Raw genomic sequence first — 24,779 nt, forward strand, 5'->3', positions numbered from 1 at the left:
TACCAACCGTTTTTCTGTACGAATAGAACAACAATGAGATGTTCACGTGCTTCCTAAACATCAATATTTAAGAAGTGTTTCATTTGTTTCTAATAGCCAATCATGTGATTGCACCTGATCTGCGCTTTTAACATTTGTTTGTTCCAGATTGCAGAAGTTTCAGTTGTTTTCAAAGGATCCGTCGATCTAAATAGCAGAAGGATGATGCATGCGGCAGCATGCATGATCTTGTTGTTACTGGTCATCATACGCCCTCAACATCAACTTCAAACCAAGCCGTATTCATCGGGATATTCATCACTTTTATATAGAGTGTAAAGTATTCAATATGTATGTTCTATACTCAATAACCCTGAATTGCTTGTATTAATACTGTCATACTGATCGATTGACAGTTTTCTTATCTTGGTTGTCGAAGATTGAGATACATTTGTAAAATGGCCTTAGCAGTTCCCATCTTTCACTTTGTTTAGTGAACTTGCCCGTCCTTGCCGTACTTTTCATCCGAAATACCACCTGTTGGTTATCTATGACGCCACGCCATCCTCAATTCCGAAAATATAGGTCGATGCAATGTGAGTCTGGGACTCGGAGCCATTAGTTTTTTAGATTCTATCTCTTTTACATTCTTCGATGCACTGAAAGAAGATTGATCTTTTTTGATATTTCTCTCATTTCGTTTTCTGATTTCTCTCAAAAAGTTGTCATTTAAACTCTTAATCTTCTATCGTTTTCTATAATATTTTCTTTCTATTAATTTTATTTTTTCAGAATCACCCTCCTTATATGTATTGCACGTAGTACATGAACAATAACAGATATGGAAGTGTCAACGTCTTACTGTACGCCGGCTGTCAATTTCAAATATGGCAGTTTTCAAGATTCAGATGTCTCAATGCGAGAAGATGACCTATTCCGGATGGGGAGCTACAATTCTCAAGGGTACTACGCAGACGGAACTCATCTAGGTAATTTATCAAAAAATGTGATATCTTAAATTTATCAAAATCTTTTCAGATGGTTCTATCGGAGAAGAGGATGAAACGTCTTCAGGAAGTAACGATCAACACATGGATTTTGAGGAAGACGATTTCGATATGGAATCTTCAATGACAGAAGATTTGGTGGACGAAGATGAAGAAGAAGAAGACGAGGAAGATAATGACGAATGGACAAATCAGAAGCGGACTGATAATCAAGTGGGTTATACCTTCGGGAATACAAAAAAATGCGTATTGGTCAGAGCACTGAGCAATATTCGATGATTGGTGATAAATATATGTTATTATGGCTCCTCCTCTTATAGCCTTAAATGTCATCTGATTTTCTGAAAAGTTGAAAAACAAAACGATTCCTTTTATAGAATAGCGTTGCATATTACGCAGCTATGGAGATGCTTCGAATCCGTTTCCCATTCCAATCAATAGCCATTCGAATTTCGGATTTTTGCTGTCTCCAGGAGAAGGTATGTAATCTGCTCTTCACTATTTTTGGATTATACTTGTGTACAGCTACTCTCAAACATAAGAAGGCGATGACTATTTGCATACCCTTTTGTTGTTTTTGTGTAGGTCGTCTGCGTCTCTTACTATCTCCTATATTTCAACACTTGTCTAGACTTTCCACAAGATTTGGGTCCATTTTTATTAGACTGGGGGTTGTGAGAACAAGGTCTCTATCCTCGTATCTAGTTAATCGGTCTATTTTGAATAAATTTGCCGATTCAAAGAAAGGAAAAATCCGGAAGGCGAAAAAGCGCGAAGTGCACTTTAAATGCACTTTCTCAGTGAAATACACTCGCCCACCACACTGCCCAAACCTTTTTTATGCTGTGTCTCCCAGCGAATGTGTATGTTGCGGTTTTTGTTTGCCTTGCTGGCGGAGAAACAGAGGAACGAACTTGTTTGCGAACTTCAAAAATCCTGAATTAGTTTGAGAATTTTATCCGATAAAAACAATAATATTAGAAACTTGAAAACAAATTAAGTAATTAGTATTTTGGATTTCAGATTTATCTAGTTTTCAAATTCACCAACTATTCTTTTGTTTGTTATCGGTGAAGACACAGTTCCCATTTTCAAGATAACAAATATCCCGCGAGAAGTTGTTTGTTGTGCAAAACAAAAATTCATTGAGTTTTGACGAGAAAATTAGTGAAGCGGTGGTGGTTTTCTGTCAACATCCATTCTCACTTCATGGTCTCAACTCCCCATCTAGAGCGGTCTGCTTCTAGTACTCAAGGGTTATGCGCACTCTCTTTTTGTCTCTAACTATGACTACTAGCAGATCTTATGGCAGCGCGCCAAAAAGGCGAGAGTTCGTGTAAAAATAGGAGGGTGTTCGGTGCCAGGTACGTGAAGCGCGGGCTCAGCCGCGGGGCTCCGGGCGCGCAGAGAAACGAGACAACAACTGAATTCGATGTGTGCGAGGAATTTGTGTGTTGAGCGAACTGAGATGTTGGCACAGCGCCAGCCAATGAAAAGAAGTTGTCGTGGAGTGGGGGAATAATCTAATGCTACCTTCGCATCATAACATGTAAACAAAGACCGTTCGAGAACAATTCGATTAATTTCATCCAGATGACAAGGGTCGCCGTCTAAATTCCTTTTCCGATTTTCGTAGACCTCCGATGTCATCGTCTTCTTTTTGTGTGGGCAGCTGCGACAGTTCAGGGTCATCTGGTAGTAATAAACTGGTTTTTTTTTCGAATCGCGCGCGCAAATTTTTCGCGCACGCACCTCCCATACTCTTGAAGAAATTCAGATGATTGAAGGATATCGTAAAATAATGAGTAACAAGCAATGTAATTTAGTGTTGTGGATTATGGGGGAAGACCGAACGGCGTAACTCGTAGATGAGCAGCAGCAACTGCTGATCTTTGATCGGCTATTCGAACAAAGGAACATATTGTTACAACAGAAAAATGCGCGAAGAGGTCAGGAGAATATGTTATATTAAATTGACGAGTCGAATGATTCATTATTTAAAGTTCAAGTTTATATACATTCTGATGTAGTACTGTAGTACAATCTCAAAAAAAAGTCTGGAGAAACCATTTAAAATATTTTTGATTCACAAAATTCATTAGTATATTTTTTCAGGATCTTCTCAACGATACGATGATCGACTTCTATTTGAATCACATTGTTGAACACGTACTACCAGACAGCAATGGTTCAAATGTCACTGTTCTTCCATCGATATTTTGGCATAATCTTTCTTTACGGCAGCACGCCTTTGATTCTGAAGACGAGAAGATGATGAGTGATGAGCAAAAGATGGATCTCAAATTCGGCGATTTGCATGATTTCGTTGCTGATTTCGATCTCCAAGATTTTGATTACATTGTGGTTCCTGTAAACGAGTGGGAGCATTGGTCATTGGCAGTCATATGTCATCCGTTCACTGCTCAAGCTCGCACGGTTATCTTTGATTCGCAGCTCACTGCGGATCTTAACAACCTACAGAACATGGCTACATTAATCGAATCATTCATGAAGTATTCATACGAGAAACGTACCGGAAATGCTATGCCTTTTCCATTGCCGTGCATTTTACCACAAAGAATGCCTCAACAAACCAACAATTTCGACTGTGGTATTTTCATTGCAGAGTTTGCTAGACGTTTCTTGCTGAGCCCGCCAAAAGATGTAAGTTCATTCTTTTTGACTGATCGTTATAAAAAATATTATGTTTAGCTCGACAACTTCGACTTTGCACGAGAATATCCAGATTTCTCAACGGCCACGAAGAGAACTGAAATGCAACGAGTTGTTCTATCACTATCCACGAACAGAGCTCGTTGGCGTCCGCTTGTCGAATTGCTCAATGGCTATAGCACTGCCGCACCTCATCGTGCACTTTAAGCATATCCTTCTGGAATGCATACTTTGTCTCATATGCCCCGGTTCTTTACCGTCCGTCTTCCATTTCTCATCCCTTCCTGCCGAATTCTCCCACTGAAAAGTCTTCCGAAGAACTGTTTCTCTGATGTCTGAAGGCTTTCGTGACAAGGGAACCTTTTGTTATATTAACCCATTTTCACTCAAAAAACCACCAAAAATTTTCAAAAAATATCTCTCCATTTCATTGTTGACCCTTGTTACTCTGTTTTCTTCTCCTTATTTCTGTTGTTAACCACATTCACTTTTTTCTCAGCTGATATCCGTTCATCATTGTTCATCGTTGAACTATTTATTCGGCGTTTCAGTTTCCCCGTTCCCGCCCTTCACCGACTTCTAGACACAAAACAGGTGTTCCGACAATTTGCGAGTTTATGTTTCTTCGTTCCTTTACGATTCCATTCTTTCCGACTGCGCTTATATATCTGTAAGTATTCCATCGTTGTGATCAGTTTTTAACTTTTCTCAACAATAATCGGTTTACCTATAGTATCACGTCACCTCCATTTCTTCCCTTAACACCTCCATTTTCATTGAATTCAAATTCATATCCCAGCTTTTTCTTCACCTCTTCCCACTTTACTGTTGCCTGCCTTAATCCCCTTCTATCCACCATTTAGACACTTTCCTTCAACATGGAAGATTGGGTTTTCCGTGCCCAAAACTCTACGTTCACATGGGTTTCGTTGTTTCTTTGTTCCAGCTTGTAGTGTGAGAGATTTGTGTTTCCTTCAAAAAAATGTCTTTAAGGTGAGTGTGGAGAATGATGATGATTTTTTATGAATTTTAAAAAGCTGAAAAGTATTAATTAGTGAAGATAACTGTTTTTATGCCTGGTAATTCATAAGATGACATTGTCTGATCCCTCTTACTTTTCAAATTTTTTCCATACCCTTGCAATCTGTACATTTTTTGTTGGGTATCTAGCATTCAAATACTTGAAGATAATTTATGTCACGAAATTCCATCACAGCGTTGCTCTCTAATGACGAATCTTGTTTCTGTTTTAGTAGTTATTGGAGATCAGCGCTTTCTTTTCAAAAGTCGTTGACAAAATGTCCTTTCAAATCTTGAATGTTGGTGCATTTCATTGTTATTGTAAAAAATATCAAGTCTCCCGCTCTCTTTCTCGTTCGAATCTTATGTTTTTCTTTCGTTTTGAGCCAGCTACCATCTCCCTGTGCTTTCACCCTCTTGCTACACTTCTTTAATAGTTTTGACTGTCGGATCCATGACACAAATTCCAAAATATATTTGGTAATCGAATATTGAAAAGAAATCAAGAACGACATTTCTCAAAAATTCATTTTCAATCTTCAATTGTCATTTAAAATTTTGGTGTCCGCTGGTTTTCACATCTTGTTATATTTATGATTTCATTTTCTTTTTTTGTTTTTTTTACTAGCGCCTCGGTTGATTGGATGATATGGGTCGTATCGTTTTTCTACATTTTTGATTTGATAATATTATTTTTGTCAAACTTCCATGTTATTCGTTCCTACCGTTTTTTTCTCCCGTTTTCCCAATTTTTATGTGGTTCTCTTTCTTTAGATTCATAGGGTCTGTCCTCATATTGTTCCAAAAAAGCTCTTCTAAAAATCGTTCCATGTTGTAAAAGATCTTGAGCAAAGGCAATAAACTGTTGATTAAAAGCTTAAAAATCTTATTTCTCACTGAACAAGTTTATCACCGTAGAATCAATATTATTCAAATCACGATATGCAATAGAAATTTTGAATATGTACAACAAAAGGCACCGAGGAGGGCAAAGAATTTGAATATTATGATCTAGTCATGTACAATAATAGGTTCCGTTGACTCCATCGATTCACTGTCGCCGGCATATTGTTCAGCATCACGAGCAATATTGTCTGGATTGGGATTGTCAACACCATGATATTCATTGTGTGGAACCTTCAAAAAGTTATATTATTTAAAATATCAGAATTCAATTAATTTTTAAAGATTTAGTAATCTAACATAAAGTTGTTGGTAAGTAATTATTTTTTGAATTAAAACATATAGAAACATTCAAGGAACCTGATCATAACTATTAAAAACGACTCGTTTCCTGATTTTTCTTTGGTTCCTGAAATTTTTTGTTCTATTCATAATTTTTTAAAATAATTAAAGGGATAAAAACTAATTGACTCACTTCTGCATTTGGATACAATACATAATGTTGAACCATGAAAATGATGTCAAAGAATATTGAGACAAATCCCAGTCCGAATTTGACGGGATTCGCATAAAATGCAGACCAATCGTTCACATTAACTGCTTGAAGAATCATTTGAAGAATATCGAGAGTTCCTCCTGTGAAATCTAGCATGATGTTTCCGATTGACCATCCAACTGTACTTTTTCGGGTATAGTTGAAGTAAGCCTGAAATTATTTACAATTTATTTTAGATCACTTGTATTTTTTAAAATTAATTTTCAATAGTTAAATATTTTTTGATAATTTCTCTACGATTGGATAAAAATATTTTCGATTGAATAAAATTATAATTTAAATTAACATGTTTTCGATAAAACATCATTTTCCCAGCTTTTTTTCGTGAATTTTTGATGACGATACAGTACTTTTTAAGGCGCACAACTTTTTGAGTTAAACAAAATCTGTCGTATCGAGACCGGATACCGTAGTTTTGGCGCAAAATTTCGCGGTCAAGTTTTGAAAACTTTTTTGGAAAAACTAGTAATTTAAAAATAATAAAAAATAATTTCAGGCTAGAATACTGTTTACAAATGGACAATATGAAACAAACCTGTGGGAAATATTTACAGCAGGTTACAGCCATTTTTATGTACGACAAACTGGTCACAAACGAGAGCAATTGAATTTTCCTGAGAACCGTGGCGGCAGCGGAGCAGAATCCAAAAGAGATCAGCACAATCATAAGGGCGATACATTTTGAAGAAACACTCTGATTATCACGTTCATAGAATAAACATTGAAGAATTGTGATAAAGCAGGCAAGAAATGCGTGAACAGCGAACACAACATCGTTCAAAAGTACTGGTGGCGGTGACCGAGGATTCACAATATTGTATTCATTCTGAAAGAAGATGAATTAATTTTAGTTATTTATTTTCTAGTTCTCACCTTTACATGACTATTATAATACATTAACAGATTGAAAATAGCATATGCACAAAATCCGACAAGGTTCAGAGATAAGAAATCGAAGTTTAGCCCGACGACGCTTTTTCTTTTGAAATTCAGATACATTTGGGGATAAAACGAAATACTCCATGCGAAGAAGTATGTCCATCCAACAATTTGAATCAAAATGGCAAGAAAGTGAGAGCGAATAACTGTGATTCTAGCAAACGCATCTTCAAGACTGGAAATGAGTTTTGATTTAATTTTTACAATATATAATCATCGACTCACTCCAGAGGACAAGTAATTGACCCATCTGTAGTACAATTGAGAGCTTCTAAAATAGCTCCGGACACCAATTGGCTTCCTAAAACTGTCACATTAGCATTCCAATTGTCAACGAGAATAGCATCAGGATGGGAGATGTATGGTGACTGCGAGAGGGAGATACGTGTTGCGTTCAATGATTGTGATGTGTGGTTTCTGAAAATTATATTGATTGAATACAGCACATGTTCGTATGATTGTTTTTATTTTATAACCTGTTGGATGAAAAATATTATTAATAACTCACTTGATCTGGAAATTAACAGAGACTTCTCCTCCAATTACAATTTCCAATTCTTTCTGTCTAACAACTAAATTATTTGTCGCAAATGTGAATGGAACCAAGAAGAGAACGAGCAAAAATGCCACCGGGAAACTCATTATATCATTCTGGAAACAATTATACTTCAAAAAATGGAAGCAAAATATAAAACAGGAGTTGTGAATAGAGAAAACGACGCTTTATATCATCAGTTTTGGCATTGAAATGAATCAATAACATAAATTGAGCGAGAAAAAGAGAAACAGCAAAATAGTGAAAAACGAATGATTGACCGAGAGAACGGGGGAAGGTTGGAATTTTTGTAAACAAACGAGGGAAACATCATGTTGAAAACATATATATACACATTTTTTATTTAATGCGTCGGAATATTCAGAAAATCGTTCAGATCATCGATAATTTTTATTGATAAAAGACCAAAAATCCAGTTTACATGAGGAAAACAATACACTGTGAATTTTAAAGAAAATTAAATATTCCAAAAAAATTTAATTTAATTTGTAATTTGGGAAACTGAAACAATAAAACACTATCGAAAACTTAAAAAAAAACATGGATTGAAGCTCAAAAAAACTGTTTTAATGTTTCGTTTTGTAGAACTTTAGATTTTTGTAAAGCGGGAGACACCACGAATCCGCAAGAAGTTTCTTCCAGAAGCAGATTCGCTGAAAAAAAATGAAGTTGTCTTAAACCTGATGCTTTTTTTTGATAATTTTTATACATTATGTGGTTTCCTGGTTGGCCATTTTGTTAAAATCATTATTTCCTGTAATAAAAGTCAGGCGTTCTCAGTTATTTCCAGATATCGGATTCCTAAAATAGCTGAACTCCAAAAAACGGTCAAGTCTCTGAACACCAAACGCGCTCCTTCGAACAAAAAAAGCAGCGCGTACGTTTAACGAACAGTTTTTTCTTCTAGAAATTGTTTTCTCATTGCGCAATGCATTGCTCATTATAAATAATTATGTTTTAAACAGTTGCTGGGAGGTTTTCGCTATCTCAGTCGTTGTTAAACAATTACCAGAGTGTGTTATCGTATTTATCTTTGCCGTATAATATCTTTTCCATATTTATGCGATTGCGGAAATTTACCACTGACTCTGCGGAAACTGCGGAAATTTACCACTGAAATATCACTCATATCGTACGTTTCTTTGAATTCGTCTCCTTGTTATTCAAATTATGTCTTCGTTTTTGAACGAGATATTTACCTCTAGCTTTCTAGATCGTCACATCACTTAGGTTCGCCTTGAACTTCTGTTCCGCTAAAGACGGCTGGTTCACATATATTTTTAACAATGTAATTATTACTTATGACCCGAATAAAACGGTAGAACGCTTTGTGAAATTATTCGAAAGCAAATGCGCCCCAAGGAGAGAGTGTGAATGAGAGGCTGCGTTTTGTCATCATGTAGAGGCAGCATTGGGGTGTTCTGTAGAGAACTTAGTCTACGTGTCTCATCTTCCATATTTCTTAATTTTGTTCTATTGGCTCTTTTTGCATCTCTTCTTTGATTCGATTCTTTAACTGAATTAGATCAGAAATTATACTTGAAGTTTTATCTTGAAAACCTACTGTAGAAAAGTTTGTCCGTGTTCTACTTTCTTATTAGACTTTCGCGTTTCGGCCTTTCCTATGTTCTACCCCCATCTTCCGTTCTTTTTTATTATTCCAAGATTTTACAGAGAAGTCGTTTAACCATGGCCTCAGTTCCGACTCAGAGAGACGAGAAGGAAAAGAAGAATGATGAGCTGGCTACGGCTATCTTGAAAGTAGGTTTTTCTCCAAGGTAATCATTTCAATATAATTAACTCTTTCAGGACAAAAAACGCCCAAACAGACTCATTATCGATCAGTCTGACAATGACGACAACTCCATGGTCATGCTCTCACAGGCCAAAATGGACGAGCTGGGACTCTTCCGTGGAGATTCGGTGATTTTGAAAGGAAAGAAACGAAGAGAGACTGTCTCTATCGTTCTTAATGCGGACAATTGCCCGAATGACAAGATCAAGATGAACAAAGTGGTTCGAAACAACCTCAGAAGCCGTCTTGGAGACGTTGTCAGTATCTCAAGTGCTCAACTCGAATATGGAAAAAGGGTTCATGTTCTTCCAATTGATGACACAATCGAGGGATTGACTGGGTATGTTCTTGCCACGGAGAAATAAAGACTGTATTTTTTATTTTAGAAATCTATTTGATGTCTTCCTTCGGCCATACTTTACCGACGCCTACCGCCCAGTGCACAAGGGAGACATATTCACTGTTCAAGCTGCAATGAGAACTGTCGAGTTCAAAGTTGTCGAGACGGATCCTGCTCCGGCGTGTATTGTTGCTCCAGATACTGTTATTCACTATGAAGGAGATCCAATTAAAAGAGAGGAAGAAGAGGAGGCTCTCAATGAAGTTGGATACGATGATCTCGGAGGTGTTCGTAAACAACTCGCTCAGATCAAGGAAATGGTTGAGCTCCCACTTCGCCATCCCCAACTTTTCAAGGCTATCGGAGTGAAACCACCACGTGGAATTCTTCTGTTCGGTCCACCAGGAACCGGTAAGACACTGATCGCAAGAGCTGTCGCCAACGAAACAGGAGCATTCTTCTTCCTCATTAACGGACCGGAAATTATGTCTAAAATGTCTGGAGAGTCGGAATCGAATCTTCGTAAAGCATTTGCCGAGTGTGAGAAGAACTCACCTGCTATTTTGTTCATTGACGAGATCGATGCGATTGCTCCAAAGAGAGAAAAGGCTCACGGTGAAGTCGAGAAGCGTATCGTCTCGCAACTTCTCACACTTATGGATGGACTTAAAACTCGCGCTCATGTTGTCGTGATCGCCGCTACTAATCGTCCTAACTCTATTGATGGAGCCCTTCGTCGTTTCGGTCGCTTTGATCGTGAAATTGACATTGGAATCCCTGATGCTGTTGGCCGTCTGGAAATTCTCAGAATTCATACCAAGAACATGAAATTAGGAGAAGACGTTGATTTGGAACAAGTTGCAAACGAATGCCACGGATTTGTCGGAGCTGATTTGGCTTCCCTCTGCTCTGAGGCTGCTATTCAGCAAATTCGCGAAAAGATGGAGCTGATTGATTTGGAGGATGATACAATTGATGCTGAAGTTCTCAATTCTTTGGCGGTCACTATGGAGAACTTTAGAGTAAGTTATCATTTTTTTGCACTTAAGAGACGTATCATTAATCATTTTTCAGTTCGCAATGGGAAAATCATCCCCATCTGCTCTTCGCGAAGCCGTTGTGGAAACTCCAAATACTACTTGGTCCGACATCGGAGGTCTTCAAAACGTCAAGCGCGAACTTCAGGAGCTCGTTCAATACCCTGTAGAGCATCCAGAAAAGTATCTCAAGTTCGGAATGCAACCATCTCGTGGAGTTTTGTTCTACGGTCCACCAGGATGCGGTAAAACACTTCTCGCTAAAGCGATTGCCAATGAATGCCAGGCTAACTTCATTTCCATCAAGGGACCCGAGCTTCTTACTATGTGGTTCGGAGAATCCGAAGCTAATGTTCGCGACGTGTTTGATAAAGCTCGTGCTGCCGCTCCATGCGTTCTCTTCTTTGACGAACTCGATTCGATCGCAAAGGCCAGAGGAGGAAGTGTAGGAGATGCTGGAGGTGCTGCCGATCGTGTTATCAACCAGGTTCTCACTGAAATGGATGGTATGAATGCCAAGAAAAACGTGTTCATTATTGGAGCTACCAATCGTCCTGATATCATTGATCCAGCTGTTCTTCGTCCAGGACGTCTCGATCAGTTGATCTACATTCCTCTTCCTGACGAAGCATCTAGACTTCAAATTTTCAAGGCCTCACTCCGCAAAACGCCCCTTTCCGCCGATCTCGATTTGAACTTCCTTGCCAAGAACACCGTCGGTTTTTCGGGAGCCGACTTAACCGAAATTTGCCAAAGGTTTGTTATAAAAATTAGTTAAAAAAATATTCGCATTTGTCAATTAATACCATTTTCAGAGCATGCAAGCTTGCCATTCGTGAATCAATTGAACGGGAAATTCGTCAGGAAAAGGAGCGTCAGGACAGAAGTGCTCGTGGAGAAGAACTTATGGAGGATGAACTGGCTGACCCAGTTCCAGAAATAACTAGAGCACACTTCGAGGAGGCAATGAAGTTCGCTAGACGTTCCGTGACTGATAACGATATCAGAAAATACGAGATGTTCGCCCAGACTCTTCAACAATCTCGTGGATTTGGAAACAACTTCAAGTTCCCAGGAGAAGCTCCTTCTGCTGGACAACCTGTTGGAGGAAACGGTGGCTCCGGTGGAAATGACGATGATGACCTGTACAACTAGATTTCGCTAAAATTGTTTTATTCTATTTATTGTAAATGCATCCTTGCGAGGGTATCAAATGTTCTCATGAATGTTAAATTTATTTCCAACTTTTACAAGTAAAAAAATCGTAACCGTAAAAAGTATTTGTTAAAATCTTATGCTTTAACAGAGATAGCAGGAGGGACCGGGGAGGATTCGGGTGAAATGAGATCAGTGATGGCTTTATGGATAACCTTGAACCACTGTTCACGGCATTCGTCCCAGATCAGTTCAAGCTCTGTTTCATCAGAATTGTTTGCTAAAATAGTGATTTCTCCATCAAACATTTCAATGCCGTCGTCTTTTAGTTGCAAGTGTGGATCATAGAGTAGAAGCTCGTTTGATAATTCCTTCCAATTCACTTTTTTGCCTTTGATGATTTCTGACAATGAGAGAGTGATCGGCATGCAGTTTTTATCTTTTATCAAATCTTCTGATTCTGCTGTAGACATGATATTCAGTCGTTCATTCTAAAATTATTTGAAGTTATTGCAAAATAAAGTTCAATAATCTTACTTCTTGATCGTAAACGAGCTCGGCGACAAATGGGCATTCCGATTTGGCAGGATTCGGATCGAGGCTTAGGCTTCTGTCAATTTTCTGGAATTTTTTATTTGAGTTCAATTTGTTTTAGAAACACACAAACCTCAAGTGGAACTCGTATATCAAGCTTCGGTTGAGCAGAAATCACTACAGTCTCTCCGTTTGCTGGCATGTGAACAGGTACTTTGTACTCCTTTTCCACTTTTCCTTTCAAGAACTCCATCTTTGAAGCTTCGCCGTGCACAAACATGACGTGTTGAGGCTCACATTGACGGATAAGCTGCATAATTCCTTTAGCATCAGCATGAGCACTAAACGACATGTATTCCACACCAAGTCGAATTTCGTGCATCTTTTGATCAATTTCAATTTTCTTTTCGCCATTAATAACTCTTGCTCCAACTGTTCCAGCGACACAGTAACCAGGCATAATGATCATGTTCAGAGGATCTGAGCACCATTTTTTGAAAACTTTGAGCGATTGACCTCCGTGAAGCATTCCAGGAGTAGAAAAGAGAACCTGAGGTCCTGGTTGATCTTCACATCCCTTTTCCATTGGTTTGATATGCTTGAATTCGAACATATTTCTTTCTACGAAAGTTTTCTTAATGTTCTCGTTGGTCCAGCTGATGAAAAGTCGGTAATACTGATTTGCCCGTTCTGCAAGACCTTGGGAAAAATAGATTGGTACGTTGAGAGCCATTCTCTCCCAATATGATTCAAGCAGGATACACAGCTCCTGCGCTCGTCCCAAGGCAAAGACTGGAATAATTACTTTTCCTCCTTTCATCACACATTCATGAACTTTTCGAAGGAAATCTCTTTCTCTTGCCCTTTTCGAATCACGGATTGTGGTCGCATATGTTGACTCAGAAATAAGGACAGTTGGTCTAACACCAGGAAGAACTCTCGCCGCTCCAAGATGCCTATCTGGAGTCATGTTGTAATCACCAGTGTATAGAACAGAATGATCTCCAAGTCGAATTTCAAACATTGCAGCTCCAAGAACATGTCCAGCATAAAATGCACGAATAGAAAGTTCGTTGTCAACGTGAATAATTTCATGAAGTGCACATCCGACAACCTTTTTCATACAATTCTTGATGTCATCTGAGGTGAAAAAGTTTGTCTCGCCTTTGATGTCACATTGAACTTTTCGGTAATCTTCCAATAAAACTGGGCAAATGGCTTTTGTAGGGTAAGTCATGTAAATTGGTCCGTCGTATCCCACAATTTCGCTCATATGAGGCAAACTTCCACAGTGATCCAAATGAAAATGTGAAATGATGACACAATCTAGGTAATCAGTTAGTCTTCCACCTCCACCAATATACCTGAAAAAGTTATTATTTTAGATTTGAATTGAATAAGCTTGCAGAACTTACGAAAAGTCAGGAAATCTTCGATCATCTTGGTATCCCATATGCATTCCACAATCTACCATAATATTCTTTCCACCGATAGTAATAAGAATACACGACCGTCCAACATCTTGTCCCGCACCCAGTGGAACAATCTAAAATTGTATTTTTTTTCAGAAAAGTCCTTCAGAACTCACCTTGATTTCAGGAATTTTGTCGGGCATTGTGAAATATAGCTATAAAGTTCTAAAAATACTCAATTTTAGCCTTGAGTAATGAATTAATTGCAAAAAATGCCTTCGCGAAATAGGATTTTAATGAAAAATCTTTTTTGTTTGTCCGAAATTTCGAAATGAGTACGGTGCACAAATGTCGTCAATTGTTATGCTTTGTATGTAGTTCACCGACGGCAGTGAACATTAGTGTTGTCCTCAATTTCTCTTTGGCCTAAAATTTTTCTCTCGATTTTCTCTTGAAGCAGTGGATTTTTTGCCTTTTTGTTTTATTTTATACATTTTTTTCTGATTTATCATGATTCAAACGTCAGTTATTTAAAACTATAGCTCTCATTGTCTTAAATATTGCAAACGAAATTTGTTTGAATCATTTCGAAATTCGAAGTCATGTTTGATATTGTTTTCCTATTATCCACTGTTTTTAGTTCTCGAATCAATAATGCTTTGACAGTATTTCGAAATAATGATGACAATTCTTGGCGTGATGGTGACAAAACATGTTCTTTGATTCTCTTCTATATATATATATTCTCCGTTTGTCGTAATTTATTGTAGTCTTCTCAATTTTCAGAACATGGGTAGACGTCCAGCGCGGTGCTACCGCTATATCAAGAACAAGCCATACCCAAAGTCCCGCTTCTGCAGAGGAGTTCCGGACGCGAAGATCAGAATCTTCGATTTGGGAAACAAGAGGGCTAACGTTGACACCTTCCCAGCATGTGTGCACATGATGTCCAACGAGCGTGAGCATCTTTCCTCTGAAGCTCTCGAAGCCGCCCGTATTTGCGCCAACAAGTACATGGTCAAGAACTGCGGAAAGGTAAGACAAGGATTTAGTTCAATTTTTCATCCAACCTGTATTTTGTAGGACGGATTCCATCTCCGTGTTCGCAAGCATCCATTCCACGTCACCCGTATCAACAAAATGCTTTCCTGTGCCGGAGCTGATCGTCTCCAAACTGGAATGCGTGGAGCTTACGGAAAGCCACAAGGATTGGTCGCTCGTGTCGACATTGGAGATATTCTTTTCTCCATGAGAATCAAGGAAGGAGTAAGTTCCTCCACTAGAAATATCAGGTGCTAATAATTGTGTTCAGAACGTCAAGCACGCTATTGAAGCCTTCCGTCGTGCCAAGTTCAAGTTCCCAGGACGTCAAATCATCGTCTCTTCCCGCAAGTGGGGATTCACCAAGTGGGATCGCGAAGACTACGAGCGCATGCGTGCTGAAGGAAGACTCCGCTCCGACGGAGTTGGAGTTCAACTCCAACGTGAGCATGGACCACTCACCAAGTGGATTGAGAACCCAATCTAATTTGGTATCCACTGTATTTGTTGAAAGCAAATAAATAATTTCTTATGTTATATTTTTCTTTGTTGTTTTTCCAATCATGTAAAATTCGTCAAGGTATTATGCGGGTAGATCTATAGATATAACATGCACTACGTTTTAGATGAGCGACAACACTGCGATCTTGCTTCAAGCTATGCGAATGGGTGGCGCATTGCCTCCTGAAATTGTAGACTACATGTATCGCAATGGAGCTTTTCTTCTTTTTCTGGGATTTCCGCAGGCTTCAGAGTTCGGTATTGACTACAAATCATGGAAGACGGGAGAAAAGTTCATGGGTCTGAAAATGATTCCGCCTGGAGTTCATTTTGTTTATTGCAGCATTAAATCTGCTCCAAGAATTGGTTAGATAGCGACAATATTACATTTTGTGAAACATTTTACTTTCAGGATTCTTTCATAACTTCAAAGCTGGGGAAATTTTGGTAAAGAAATGGAACACAGAGAGTGAAACATTTGAAGATGAAGAAGTTCCAACTGATGTAACTATTTAAATTCATAAATTCTATGTCGTAGTATGTTTTCAGCAAATCTCTGAAAAGAAGCGTCAACTGAAGAATATGGATTCATCACTAGCCCCCTATCCATATGAAAACTATAGAAGCTGGTATGGTCTTACTGATTTTATCACGGCCGACACTGTCGAAAGAATTCATCCCATACTTGGTCGTATCACTTCACAAGCAGAGCTCGTCAGCCTTGAGACTGAGTTCATGGAAAATGCAGAAAAAGAGCACAAAGACAGTCATTTTCGAAATCGAGTGGATCGAGAGAATCCAGTTCGGACGAGATTCACAGATCAGCATGGATTACCGATTATGAAGATTCGAGAGGGATACGAAATTCGATTCCAAGATATACCACCTCTCACGGTAAATTTTTTTTCGTTTTTGCTTTAAAAATATAAATTTTCGAGTTATGAGAAAAGTTTTAAAATTAGTTTTTTTATATTACCCAGACACAGTGTTGCGATTTTTGTGCCTAAAATTATTATCCGGGGTCAACACCAGGGCTGAGCAGCCGCCCAAAAAAAATCGGCGATCGGCGATCACAAATTGCCAAAAAAAAATCGGCGATCGCCGATTGCCGATCAGTGTGCGTCTAATTTTTTTCAATTTTAAAATCCTAATTTTAAGAGCTCTTTCAAATAATTTTTTATAAAAACAGGAATATTAGGCAACGAAAAGCACTCCTTGATACCTTAAAATTCGAAAAGTAGTGAAAAATAGTCCGAAAATATACCTTCTTCCTTCTTCAGAGGGGTCTATCTTGGACTATAAAATTTCATCGGCGATCGCCGAAAAATCACGAAAATCGCCGATCGCCGATTGCCGCTCACCCCTGGTCAACACGACAAATTTTTGTTGAATCCTTTTAAAGAGTACTGTACTTTCGAACTCGTTTCTTCGGAATTTTCATCGATTTGTCATAGTTTTTCGATGAAATTTTTTATCTACTGAAAATCGTAAGAAAGATTATGCAAAATCGACGAAATTTCTGCAGCTTGTAATTCAATCGCACTTTCCAAAAAATTTGTCGTGTCGAGACCGGATACTGTATCGGATTTTCTAAACAAAAAAAACCTGAAATTTCGCGCATGGGTAACATCTATAAATATGCTATATTCAAAAGGTTTCTTTTTAAAAACATCTTAGTATCCATTGAACACGATATTACATAGCTAAATATTTAAATTATTTTCATTTAATGTCGGAACCAGTAAAAAAGTTGATTTGAAATACTAATTCCTGTATGAGTAATTTTTTTAATGAAATTTACAATAATTCCAGTTTTGTCGAAAAACTTATTTCTAAAAAAAAATTTTATAATGCTTTTTAAAGTTTAATGTTGTTTTTTTTCTTTGAGAAAAAAATTATCAGAGTTCCGAATTCCATGGGAAATTGCTTGAAATATGGCAAATCTATTTAGTTTTCTGTCTTGTAATAAAAAAATAAAATTGTTTTTTCTAAAAATGTATTTAAAAATAAATATAAAAATATTTCAGGTTAGCCAGAATCGAGTAGGAATTGAATATTCTGATCGTCTTTACCGTCTTCTTCGCGCTCTCGGTGGTGATTGGAAGCAATTGCTGGCTGAAATGCAAATTGCATTTGTTTGTTTTCTGCAGGGACAAGTTTTTGAAGGATTCGAGCAATGGAAACGAATTATTCATTTGATGTCGTGTTGTCCAAATTCATTAGGCTCTGAGAAAGAGTTGTTCATGTCATTTATCAGAGTAAGAACATACGGAACACAATTAGAAAATACTTCAAATACATAAATTACAGGTTCTCTTCTTCCAACTCAAAGAATGCCCCACTGACTTTTTCGTCGATATTGTTTCTCGTGACAACTTTTTGACAACTACTCTCTCAATGTTGTTCGCCAACGTCCGAGACTCTGCACACGCCGGTGATGATTTGAAAAAGAAGACTGCCCAATTCAAACAGTATCTCACGAATCAATTCAAGTGGGATTTCAATTGTGATTAATATGAAGATCTCTCGTGGAAAATTGCATCTCAATTTAAATATTTTTTTTTAATTGGTTTATTGTAAAAAAAGAATTTTGAAAATACAAAGGCACTGGGTATTTAGAAAGAAAACGTGAACCAATTTCAGAGGTTGGGGGATCACAAGCATCTAAAGCCCTAACAAAAAAATGAAGTAGTAAAATATAGGTCATGATTTGGAAGAAGATCAATTCAATTAGATAATGGAGTATTTAAGTGAAGCATTAATGACTGATCAATTAATGGTTTCACATCTAAATCAATATCAGTTATCATTGGTTCACCATCACTACTACTTGATGTAGATGTTTCTGAAGAATTATCTGCAAGTAATCCTGAACATTGTGCAAGTTCCTGAGCATGCTGCATTGCCAAATGAATGAACAGAAGATCTGTGGAGTGAGTGGAGAACGGGCACAATGAGCATTGAATCGGAATATTTCCAGCTGGATTTGTTGGAGCAAAGATTGAGGAAACATTCGGATCAATGACGTCAGTAGTCATTGTTGGAACAATTTTCTTTCTGAAATTTGGAAGATATCTTCATTTCATTTGTCTCAACTGATCGCCCAACCAAAAATCTTCGTGTTTTTCCCCCCAACTACTACTACTTCCCCGTTCTGTTACTATCCGAAAAAATCCAGTTTTTTCTTGTCTTCCGAATTCACTCGTTCCGATATATTTTCAGTAAAAACTGAAAACATAGCGCGTGCGAAGATAGACTATAAACAAACATCGCGAAAATTAAAGATGACTTTAAAAGTTTGAAGGGAACCAAAGTTTTCGATACAAGATGGAAGGATTTTCTGAATAAAACAGATTACCAACCCAGAATACGGTGCCCGGTCTCGACACGGAAATGTTTTGTTAACTGAGAAAATTTGTGTGCCTTTGAAGACAATACTGTAATTGTTAAAACTTGTTAAAATATAAATTTTAGACAAATTCAATATTTTGTTCTTAGGGTTTTTAGTGAGAAAATGTTGATTCCCATGAGCTATAAGGTAAAAATTAAAATCAGAATTAGATTCACCAGACACCTATTAGGGGGTTTTATTGGATTTTCGCAGGCTCTCTCATTCCGAAAAGTACATTCCCGACTAGTCAATAAATGCACCGTACAATAGACCCCAATTAGGTTGTTAACATTTCCCAACATCCGAAATTCAAAAAATCTACAGTAACCTACTTGCTCTGTGCTCTTTTCAATGCGCCTGGTGTGCCACCACTTGTCCCATCGGTTTCGTGTCGAGCAATATGTTTTTCCAACATTGCAGGACTTTTTGAGACGTGTCTACAGAATGGACACTTTCGAGAACCTGGAATGAATAAGATAAATGGTAAAAATTAGAAACTGGAGCTCACCTAAATCAATATTTTCCGGAAGAGGAATGTGATGACGATAATATTTATGAAAATGAATATATCTTGCTTCACGAGTTGAAAAGTTACATCCATTTTCTTCACATTTAATTGGTGGATTTCTATGATAAATGGTAACATGATATGAAACTGAATTGTACCGTCCATAGATCTTTCGGCATACAGTGCACATAAATCCGCCATCAACTTTTTCAATATATTTCTTATTTCGACACCATCCTTCTTTATCATCATTTGGTACAATCTTTTCAAGATCAGTTGTTGGTGGAGTTGATGTTGAATTAGCACGTGGTGAACTTCCTTCTGATTGTGTTCTACTATTCTCTGTATCCGATTGTGGTGAAAATGGCAGACTTGGTGTACCAGTTGTATTTCCAAAAAGTGCACTGAAGAATGGATTACTCCATAAACTGATCATACTGGACAAATAGTTTTGAATTGGCGGTGAGGTGTACTGTAGGAAAGGATTTGAATTCAAAGGTACACTTTGTGAGCAATTCAGTATATTGGCTAGATTTAAAGGCAATGGAGCAACTGCTGACATGATTTTTGGCTCCAGACTCGATATTTGACAATGACGAGATACCGCGAGAACCTGAAAATAAAAGTAAAATCGTAAATCGTCAAAAAATTTAATTTATAGAGAAAACTCCAATCAAAAAACTCCAATCAACTTTGATTTTCGAATTAGGCTTAAAAATTGGTATATTTTTTGACAGGATTTTATTTAGAACCTGAAATTCTAGGATTTCAAAAGTTGCTACCTTATAAAACCATTTCGGATTTTTACAGATTTTAGAGCATATCTGTTATACCTTCATAGTGATTTTTATTTATTTTCAAGAATTTTCTATCAGAGATTTCATCTAAATCAATTTATTTACGCACGAACTCTTGTTCAAAAATCACGCGGAACTAAAAGTGAAATGACGAATCCCCGTAATAGTGATTTCTAGAAACATCATTCATTACTACTCCCGCCTGTCCAACTTGAAAATATTGTTATCAACGTCGTGTTTTTTCAAAATATTACTGTATTAGAACCTAATTCTGTTTACTTTGGGAACTGCTCTCACCTCATTCGCTGCGACACTTTTCATTTTTATATCACCAGTGTATAACGCTTCCAGTATCACTTTGAATGCGGCAAGGGCGTTTGGGAACGCTGTTAGATCCAAACTGATTGAAATGACGTCATCTGATGATGTGGAAGATGTGGTAGATGTGCTTGATGACGTGGCATCCTGGAGCAATTGCTGGAAGAGGGGAGAGAATGTTGAAAGGACTAGACGATGGGCAAACACTGATTCTTCTGGAAATTGAACCCTAGTCTCAAATGATTTAATATAATTTTACCTTCTGATTTATTATTTTTTGTGGAATACAAGACTCGAATTTTGGCATCATAATCAGTTTTAATTGATGATTCCGATGGACTAGGACTTTGGTTATCTTCCTCCATTTGATATCACCGAATCTGAAAAAATCAAATAAAATACGAGGAATGTTCAGATTACGTAAAACAAAAGGGAAAGTGACCGTGTTATGGTTGAGCACCACGAGGGGAAGAGCCAAAACTTGTAGGCGGGGCCATAGATGAGGTGAACAGTAAAGAAGAGATGCCGGCGGTAAAGGTGAGAAATGAGGGAAAGTTGTTTTGAGCAACAATAAGTAATATTTAAAACCGGAAGAACTGTTCCATTTTTTGAAAACGTTTAATAGTGAGACTTACATGTGGTCTGTATGAATGAAGTACAACAACGTTTGAGCAGAAGATTTCAGTGATTCTTTTAAAAACCTTATTTCGGCAAATATGTGTTTATTAATTTGTAAAATTACTTTAAAATGCGCAATTATGATATATCTCATAAACTTCTTGCTAGAGTAATTATAAGGTAAGGAAAACAACCGACATCTGCGAAAAAAACGCACTGAAGCACTGTTCTGAGAGTTGAGCCAAAAGTTTTTCTGGCGATTTATTTTGAGCATACTCTTTCTAATTTCATAAATCGCGATTTGAAATCCGGGACTACTTTCCCTGTCTTTCCTTCTTATACATAAATACAGTTATTAGAATGCTTCCAAATTTGTTCCAACCTACTTTTTGGTTACTTAGCAAATTTTCTCCATACATTTTGCTCATTTCATTTTTGTGAAATGTTTTACAAAAATGATAATGCGTAATAAGGGAATTTACAAGTTGCGCAACAGTGATCTATGAGAACTTCTTGAAATTTGTCAAGTATCTTATAAATCAATAAAACGTAGAATTCGGACAGCATGGAGGTCGGAGTACACCTTTTTTCAACCTGTTTTTCAGGTGTCTCGATTCGAAAAACACACTTAGAATTGTCTTTGATCGTGAATGATAAGAAATTAAATGTCTTTCTAGTATTTGGAAACCTCTTACTGTATTCATATTCTCACAATGACCTCATTATGTTTTTGTTTTTAGAGGTCCCTGGCTCCGGTCGGTACGGTAGGCTTTTCCTCTTTTTTCCTGAGTCATCTCACATTGTCAAAGGTCTCATGATATTTGCTCAGTCTATCGTTTCTACAGTAACAAGAAAAAAAACTTCAAAAATTTTGAAAATGGAAGAATTACAGCAACTCAGCATTCAACACATGTTCGCTATACTGATTTGCCAAAACAGTTCGCAGTTATCATTTTCCCATGTTGGGTGGGGTAATACAACTTGAACAAAATAAACTAAACTTCTGTAGTGATAAGGTTTTTTTAAGAGCTTGTTTTGAAATTTCTGAAAAAAACAAATATGCAAGAAAGTGATAGTAACGGAGAATCATTAATTGACCATTTTGAGAAGTGAAGTTGAGTATTTTGATATCAAAAAACAAAAGATAGTTTCCATTTGTCTTTCTTATTATCAAGTTTGAAATTTTATACACCAAAATGTTAAGCGAGACCTTAAAAAAGAAAAATGTACCCTTTCATTTTTCTAGAACTTTTTTAAAATTTGGTAACAGTGAAAACAAAAGAGTTGGAAGCAGCCAGACTCAATATGCTGGTTTATAAGATCAAGCTTAATGTACTCTAGGTTTGACAGGATCTACGTTTTTTTTTAAATTTTTGTCAAGAAAACGGTATCGTATTTCCTTTATTAGTAGTAATACAATTAGGACAATTCATTTTCTGTTGTAACTAGTGAATACCAAAATACTATAATTCTCAAAACAAATACTGAAACCAACAATCTGAAATTCAAAAAGAAAAACCAAAACATACATTTCGAAATTTTCTTAAAATGATCGAAGACATGGCCATCGGCGGCCGAAATAAAAAGTGGGCGGTCCATTAATTACTGACCCACCGAGAGTGGTAGAGTAGGCAGGGAGATTATTTGAATTGGTTCCAAAATGTAAAGTGTAAAAGTGTAGAGTAATAACAGAAAAAACTGGATTTCATTTCTCTTCGTAGTATTTTTTTTAAAGAAATCAAAATAAAAATGAAAGACAAGTGTTTGTCTGTGAACACCGGTTTTCAAGTTTTCAGCGTTAGTTCCTGATTCTCAAATGTTTCAGATAATGATCTTGAAGATTTCGAACTGATACATAGAGTCATCACAATGAGAGCTGTACTCATCATATCATAAAAAGAGATTTTTGAATTTAAAATCTAAACTAACTGCGCCTACAGCTTTTATCGTTTAATTTTGAAAACATGTATACTGATTTGTGTAATATAATTAATCAAAAATTGAGAGCTAGATCAAACTAGATAAAATTATATGAGTTTACTTGCAATTCGATGTTTTATGAATCAAAAGACTTTTAAAGTTCTTAACACTGGAAAGGTAAACATGACATCCTAAAAAGACTAGTCTAGTAAGTTCAAAATCTAGAAACTGACTTCTACCTAGCCTAGATGATTAAGTGGAATAATGTTGATTTCTGTTAATTTGAGTTAGGACACATACTTTGCAAAATGATGTTGGCTACCGTAATCCTTAACAAAAAGCAACACAAAGCATTCTAACTCGCGTACTAAAAGAATTTCTAGAAAACCATAAAGAACTAATTCTCTCTTTTTTCATTTGTTATGCGCGTAAATGTTTCAAATTGAGCCTCCTCCATATATTCTTGTATATGTGGGTACTTAAAAAATGAGTCACCTTCAGGATGTTCGATTTTTGCATTTATGGAGTCAACCTAGAATCTTTGAAAAAATCTAGAATTGTCTTAGACAAAAAACTCAAATCCTACCGAGATTTAGGTAAGACATGATTTGACCCAAACGGAAATGGAAAACGGATAAACTGAGGCACTCGGAGCCAGGAGGCAACACACAAATTGAGCCCCCGAGAAGCTCATTTCAAGGTTTCCGCGAAATTCAATTTCGTGGCCATGTTTGCCCATCATCATTCTGCTCTCTTTTTGCTCCTTTTACCCCCGTGTCACTGACCGCTCTCTTTCTTCTTTTTTTTCTTCGCATTTTCTTTTTCTTCTTCCTCTTCTTGTCCTTCCTTTTTTCATATTTCTTTTCTTTTCTCTTTCTTTGAGTCATTCCCTGTGTGTCTGTCTAGTCTTTCACTACTTCTACAGTAACTTTACACAATGGATGTGTATTTGTGAGAGACATTAACAATGGAACGACGATGCAGGCAAAAGCAGCAAAAGAGCAAGAAAATAGAGAAATTATTGCAACGTGGAAAGGGCACAATCACACTGTCACCATTCAATGTTTACGGTAGGAAAGGCACCGATATTTGAATTTTTGAGAAACAGGAAGAGCAGGGCTCTCCGAGTTTAATGAATAAGGGAAAAATTGCACGCTCTCGGAAAGTAGCTGTCTCCAATATTCAGAGAAAAATTTAAAAACCAATCTCCTCTGAATATGCTTACGTTTTCCTGTAGATCCAAAAAGAATCTTTCAAAACCATATTTATTAACAAATACCAAACCTATTCTCTAGGTTTCTAGATTCGCCTTGTTGTAAGTCCACGTGGCTTTTCACACAACTTTCTGAAATGTTTCTTTACAGTAGATCGTGTGCTACGTATTTTTATTTCTTCCATGCCAATATGTTGGTCATCAAAAAACGAACAAGAAATGGTATAGCAGAAGCAGACGAAAAACAAGTTTAATGTACTACTACTACTACTTCTGCTACATTAAACTGAAACCATTCTCTCGCATTTCATCTATTTTTCGCAACATCAAAAACTTCAAAATAATTCTACAGTCCCAACATTTCCAGCCAGTTTTTTCTCCCGTCAATTCGGTCAAAGCTCCTCTCGATAGCATCGTTTTTTTCAGATGTAACCTGTTTCAATGTTTTGACCAAAAAATTGGGTTTGTATTAATTGGACTACTTGAAAACTGTTCAAAAGTTGTTTTAAAGCTGGACGGTTCTACAATTCTTCGGTATTTTTTGAATAAAGTGGTCAGTGAAAAGG

The 24,779-nt window shown here is 37.0% G+C and overlaps 7 protein-coding genes and 5 non-coding genes across 13 annotated transcripts; 9 read left to right on the forward strand and 3 right to left on the reverse strand.

Annotated features, from left to right (window-relative positions):
- Positions 1-771: 771 nt before the first annotated feature.
- ulp-4 (Ubiquitin-like protease 4) lies at positions 772-5,556 on the forward strand. Its single transcript, NM_063302.8, has 5 exons — positions 772-968; positions 1,018-1,199; positions 1,364-1,465; positions 3,102-3,650; positions 3,699-5,556. Exons 1-5 carry the CDS (start codon positions 821-823, stop codon positions 3,864-3,866), a joined length of 1,149 nt encoding a protein of 382 aa, NP_495703.2. The 5' UTR covers positions 772-820; the 3' UTR covers positions 3,867-5,556.
- C41C4.16 lies at positions 1,507-1,793 on the forward strand. Its single transcript, NR_101721.1, has one exon. It is a non-coding gene; the product is annotated as a small nucleolar RNA C41C4.16 (small nucleolar RNA).
- C41C4.17 lies at positions 3,747-3,842 on the forward strand. The gene has a single exon (NR_101722.1). It is a non-coding gene; the product is annotated as a small nucleolar RNA C41C4.17 (small nucleolar RNA).
- Positions 4,341-4,431, forward strand: C41C4.18. The gene has a single exon (NR_101723.1). It is a non-coding gene; the product is annotated as an Unclassified non-coding RNA C41C4.18 (non-coding RNA).
- On the forward strand, positions 4,488-4,558 carry C41C4.19. The gene has a single exon (NR_101724.1). It is a non-coding gene; the product is annotated as an Unclassified non-coding RNA C41C4.19 (non-coding RNA).
- C41C4.20 lies at positions 4,735-4,790 on the forward strand. The gene has a single exon (NR_101725.1). It is a non-coding gene; the product is annotated as an Unclassified non-coding RNA C41C4.20 (non-coding RNA).
- Positions 5,557-5,567: 11 nt separating the features above from the next.
- On the reverse strand, positions 5,568-7,730 carry ctns-1 (Cystinosin homolog). Of its 2 annotated transcripts, NM_182222.6 has the most exons (7): positions 7,586-7,730; positions 7,303-7,494; positions 7,012-7,252; positions 6,674-6,964; positions 6,058-6,288; positions 5,943-5,991; positions 5,568-5,816 (listed from the first exon to the last, which is right to left on the reverse strand). In NM_182222.6, exons 1-6 carry the CDS (start codon positions 7,717-7,719, stop codon positions 5,956-5,958), a joined length of 1,125 nt encoding a protein of 374 aa, NP_872022.1. In that variant the 5' UTR covers positions 7,720-7,730; the 3' UTR covers positions 5,568-5,816; positions 5,943-5,955. The 2 variants fall into 2 exon arrangements, with proteins under 2 accessions (NP_872022.1, NP_495704.1); NM_063303.7 differs by lacking the exon at positions 5,943-5,991 and having other exon boundaries at positions 5,569-5,816; positions 7,586-7,728.
- Positions 7,731-9,307: 1,577 nt separating this feature from the next.
- Positions 9,308-12,042, forward strand: cdc-48.2 (Transitional endoplasmic reticulum ATPase homolog 2). Its single transcript, NM_063304.9, has 5 exons — positions 9,308-9,394; positions 9,443-9,768; positions 9,815-10,790; positions 10,843-11,561; positions 11,621-12,042. Exons 1-5 carry the CDS (start codon positions 9,323-9,325, stop codon positions 11,958-11,960), a joined length of 2,433 nt encoding a protein of 810 aa, NP_495705.1. The 5' UTR covers positions 9,308-9,322; the 3' UTR covers positions 11,961-12,042.
- On the reverse strand, positions 12,021-14,290 carry ints-11 (Integrator complex subunit 11). Its single transcript, NM_063305.9, has 5 exons — positions 14,083-14,290; positions 13,910-14,040; positions 12,628-13,858; positions 12,498-12,581; positions 12,021-12,451 (listed from the first exon to the last, which is right to left on the reverse strand). The coding sequence occupies exons 1-5, from the start codon at positions 14,107-14,109 to the stop codon at positions 12,098-12,100; spliced, it is 1,827 nt and encodes a 608-aa protein (NP_495706.2). The 5' UTR covers positions 14,110-14,290; the 3' UTR covers positions 12,021-12,097.
- A 402-nt stretch (positions 14,291-14,692) lies between these two features.
- On the forward strand, positions 14,693-15,483 carry rpl-10L (Large ribosomal subunit protein uL16). Its single transcript, NM_063306.9, has 3 exons — positions 14,693-14,941; positions 14,990-15,172; positions 15,219-15,483. Exons 1-3 carry the CDS (start codon positions 14,696-14,698, stop codon positions 15,432-15,434), a joined length of 645 nt encoding a protein of 214 aa, NP_495707.1. The 5' UTR covers positions 14,693-14,695; the 3' UTR covers positions 15,435-15,483.
- Positions 15,484-15,573: 90 nt separating this feature from the next.
- F10B5.2 (Protein AAR2 homolog) lies at positions 15,574-18,048 on the forward strand. Its single transcript, NM_063307.7, has 5 exons — positions 15,574-15,814; positions 15,861-15,952; positions 15,998-16,342; positions 17,476-17,706; positions 17,759-18,048. The coding sequence occupies exons 1-5, from the start codon at positions 15,613-15,615 to the stop codon at positions 17,960-17,962; spliced, it is 1,074 nt and encodes a 357-aa protein (NP_495708.1). The 5' UTR covers positions 15,574-15,612; the 3' UTR covers positions 17,963-18,048.
- On the reverse strand, positions 17,996-20,842 carry btbz-2 (BTB domain-containing protein). The gene is made up of 5 exons (NM_063308.7): positions 20,722-20,842; positions 20,442-20,677; positions 19,348-19,960; positions 19,172-19,301; positions 17,996-18,505 (listed from the first exon to the last, which is right to left on the reverse strand). Exons 1-5 carry the CDS (start codon positions 20,825-20,827, stop codon positions 18,175-18,177), a joined length of 1,416 nt encoding a protein of 471 aa, NP_495709.1. The 5' UTR covers positions 20,828-20,842; the 3' UTR covers positions 17,996-18,174.
- Between the last annotated feature and the right edge of the window lie 3,937 nt (positions 20,843-24,779).

The sequence above is a fragment of the Caenorhabditis elegans genome, chromosome II (genome assembly GCF_000002985.6).
Source record: "Caenorhabditis elegans chromosome II".
Lineage (NCBI taxonomy): Eukaryota > Metazoa > Nematoda > Chromadorea > Rhabditida > Rhabditidae > Caenorhabditis > Caenorhabditis elegans.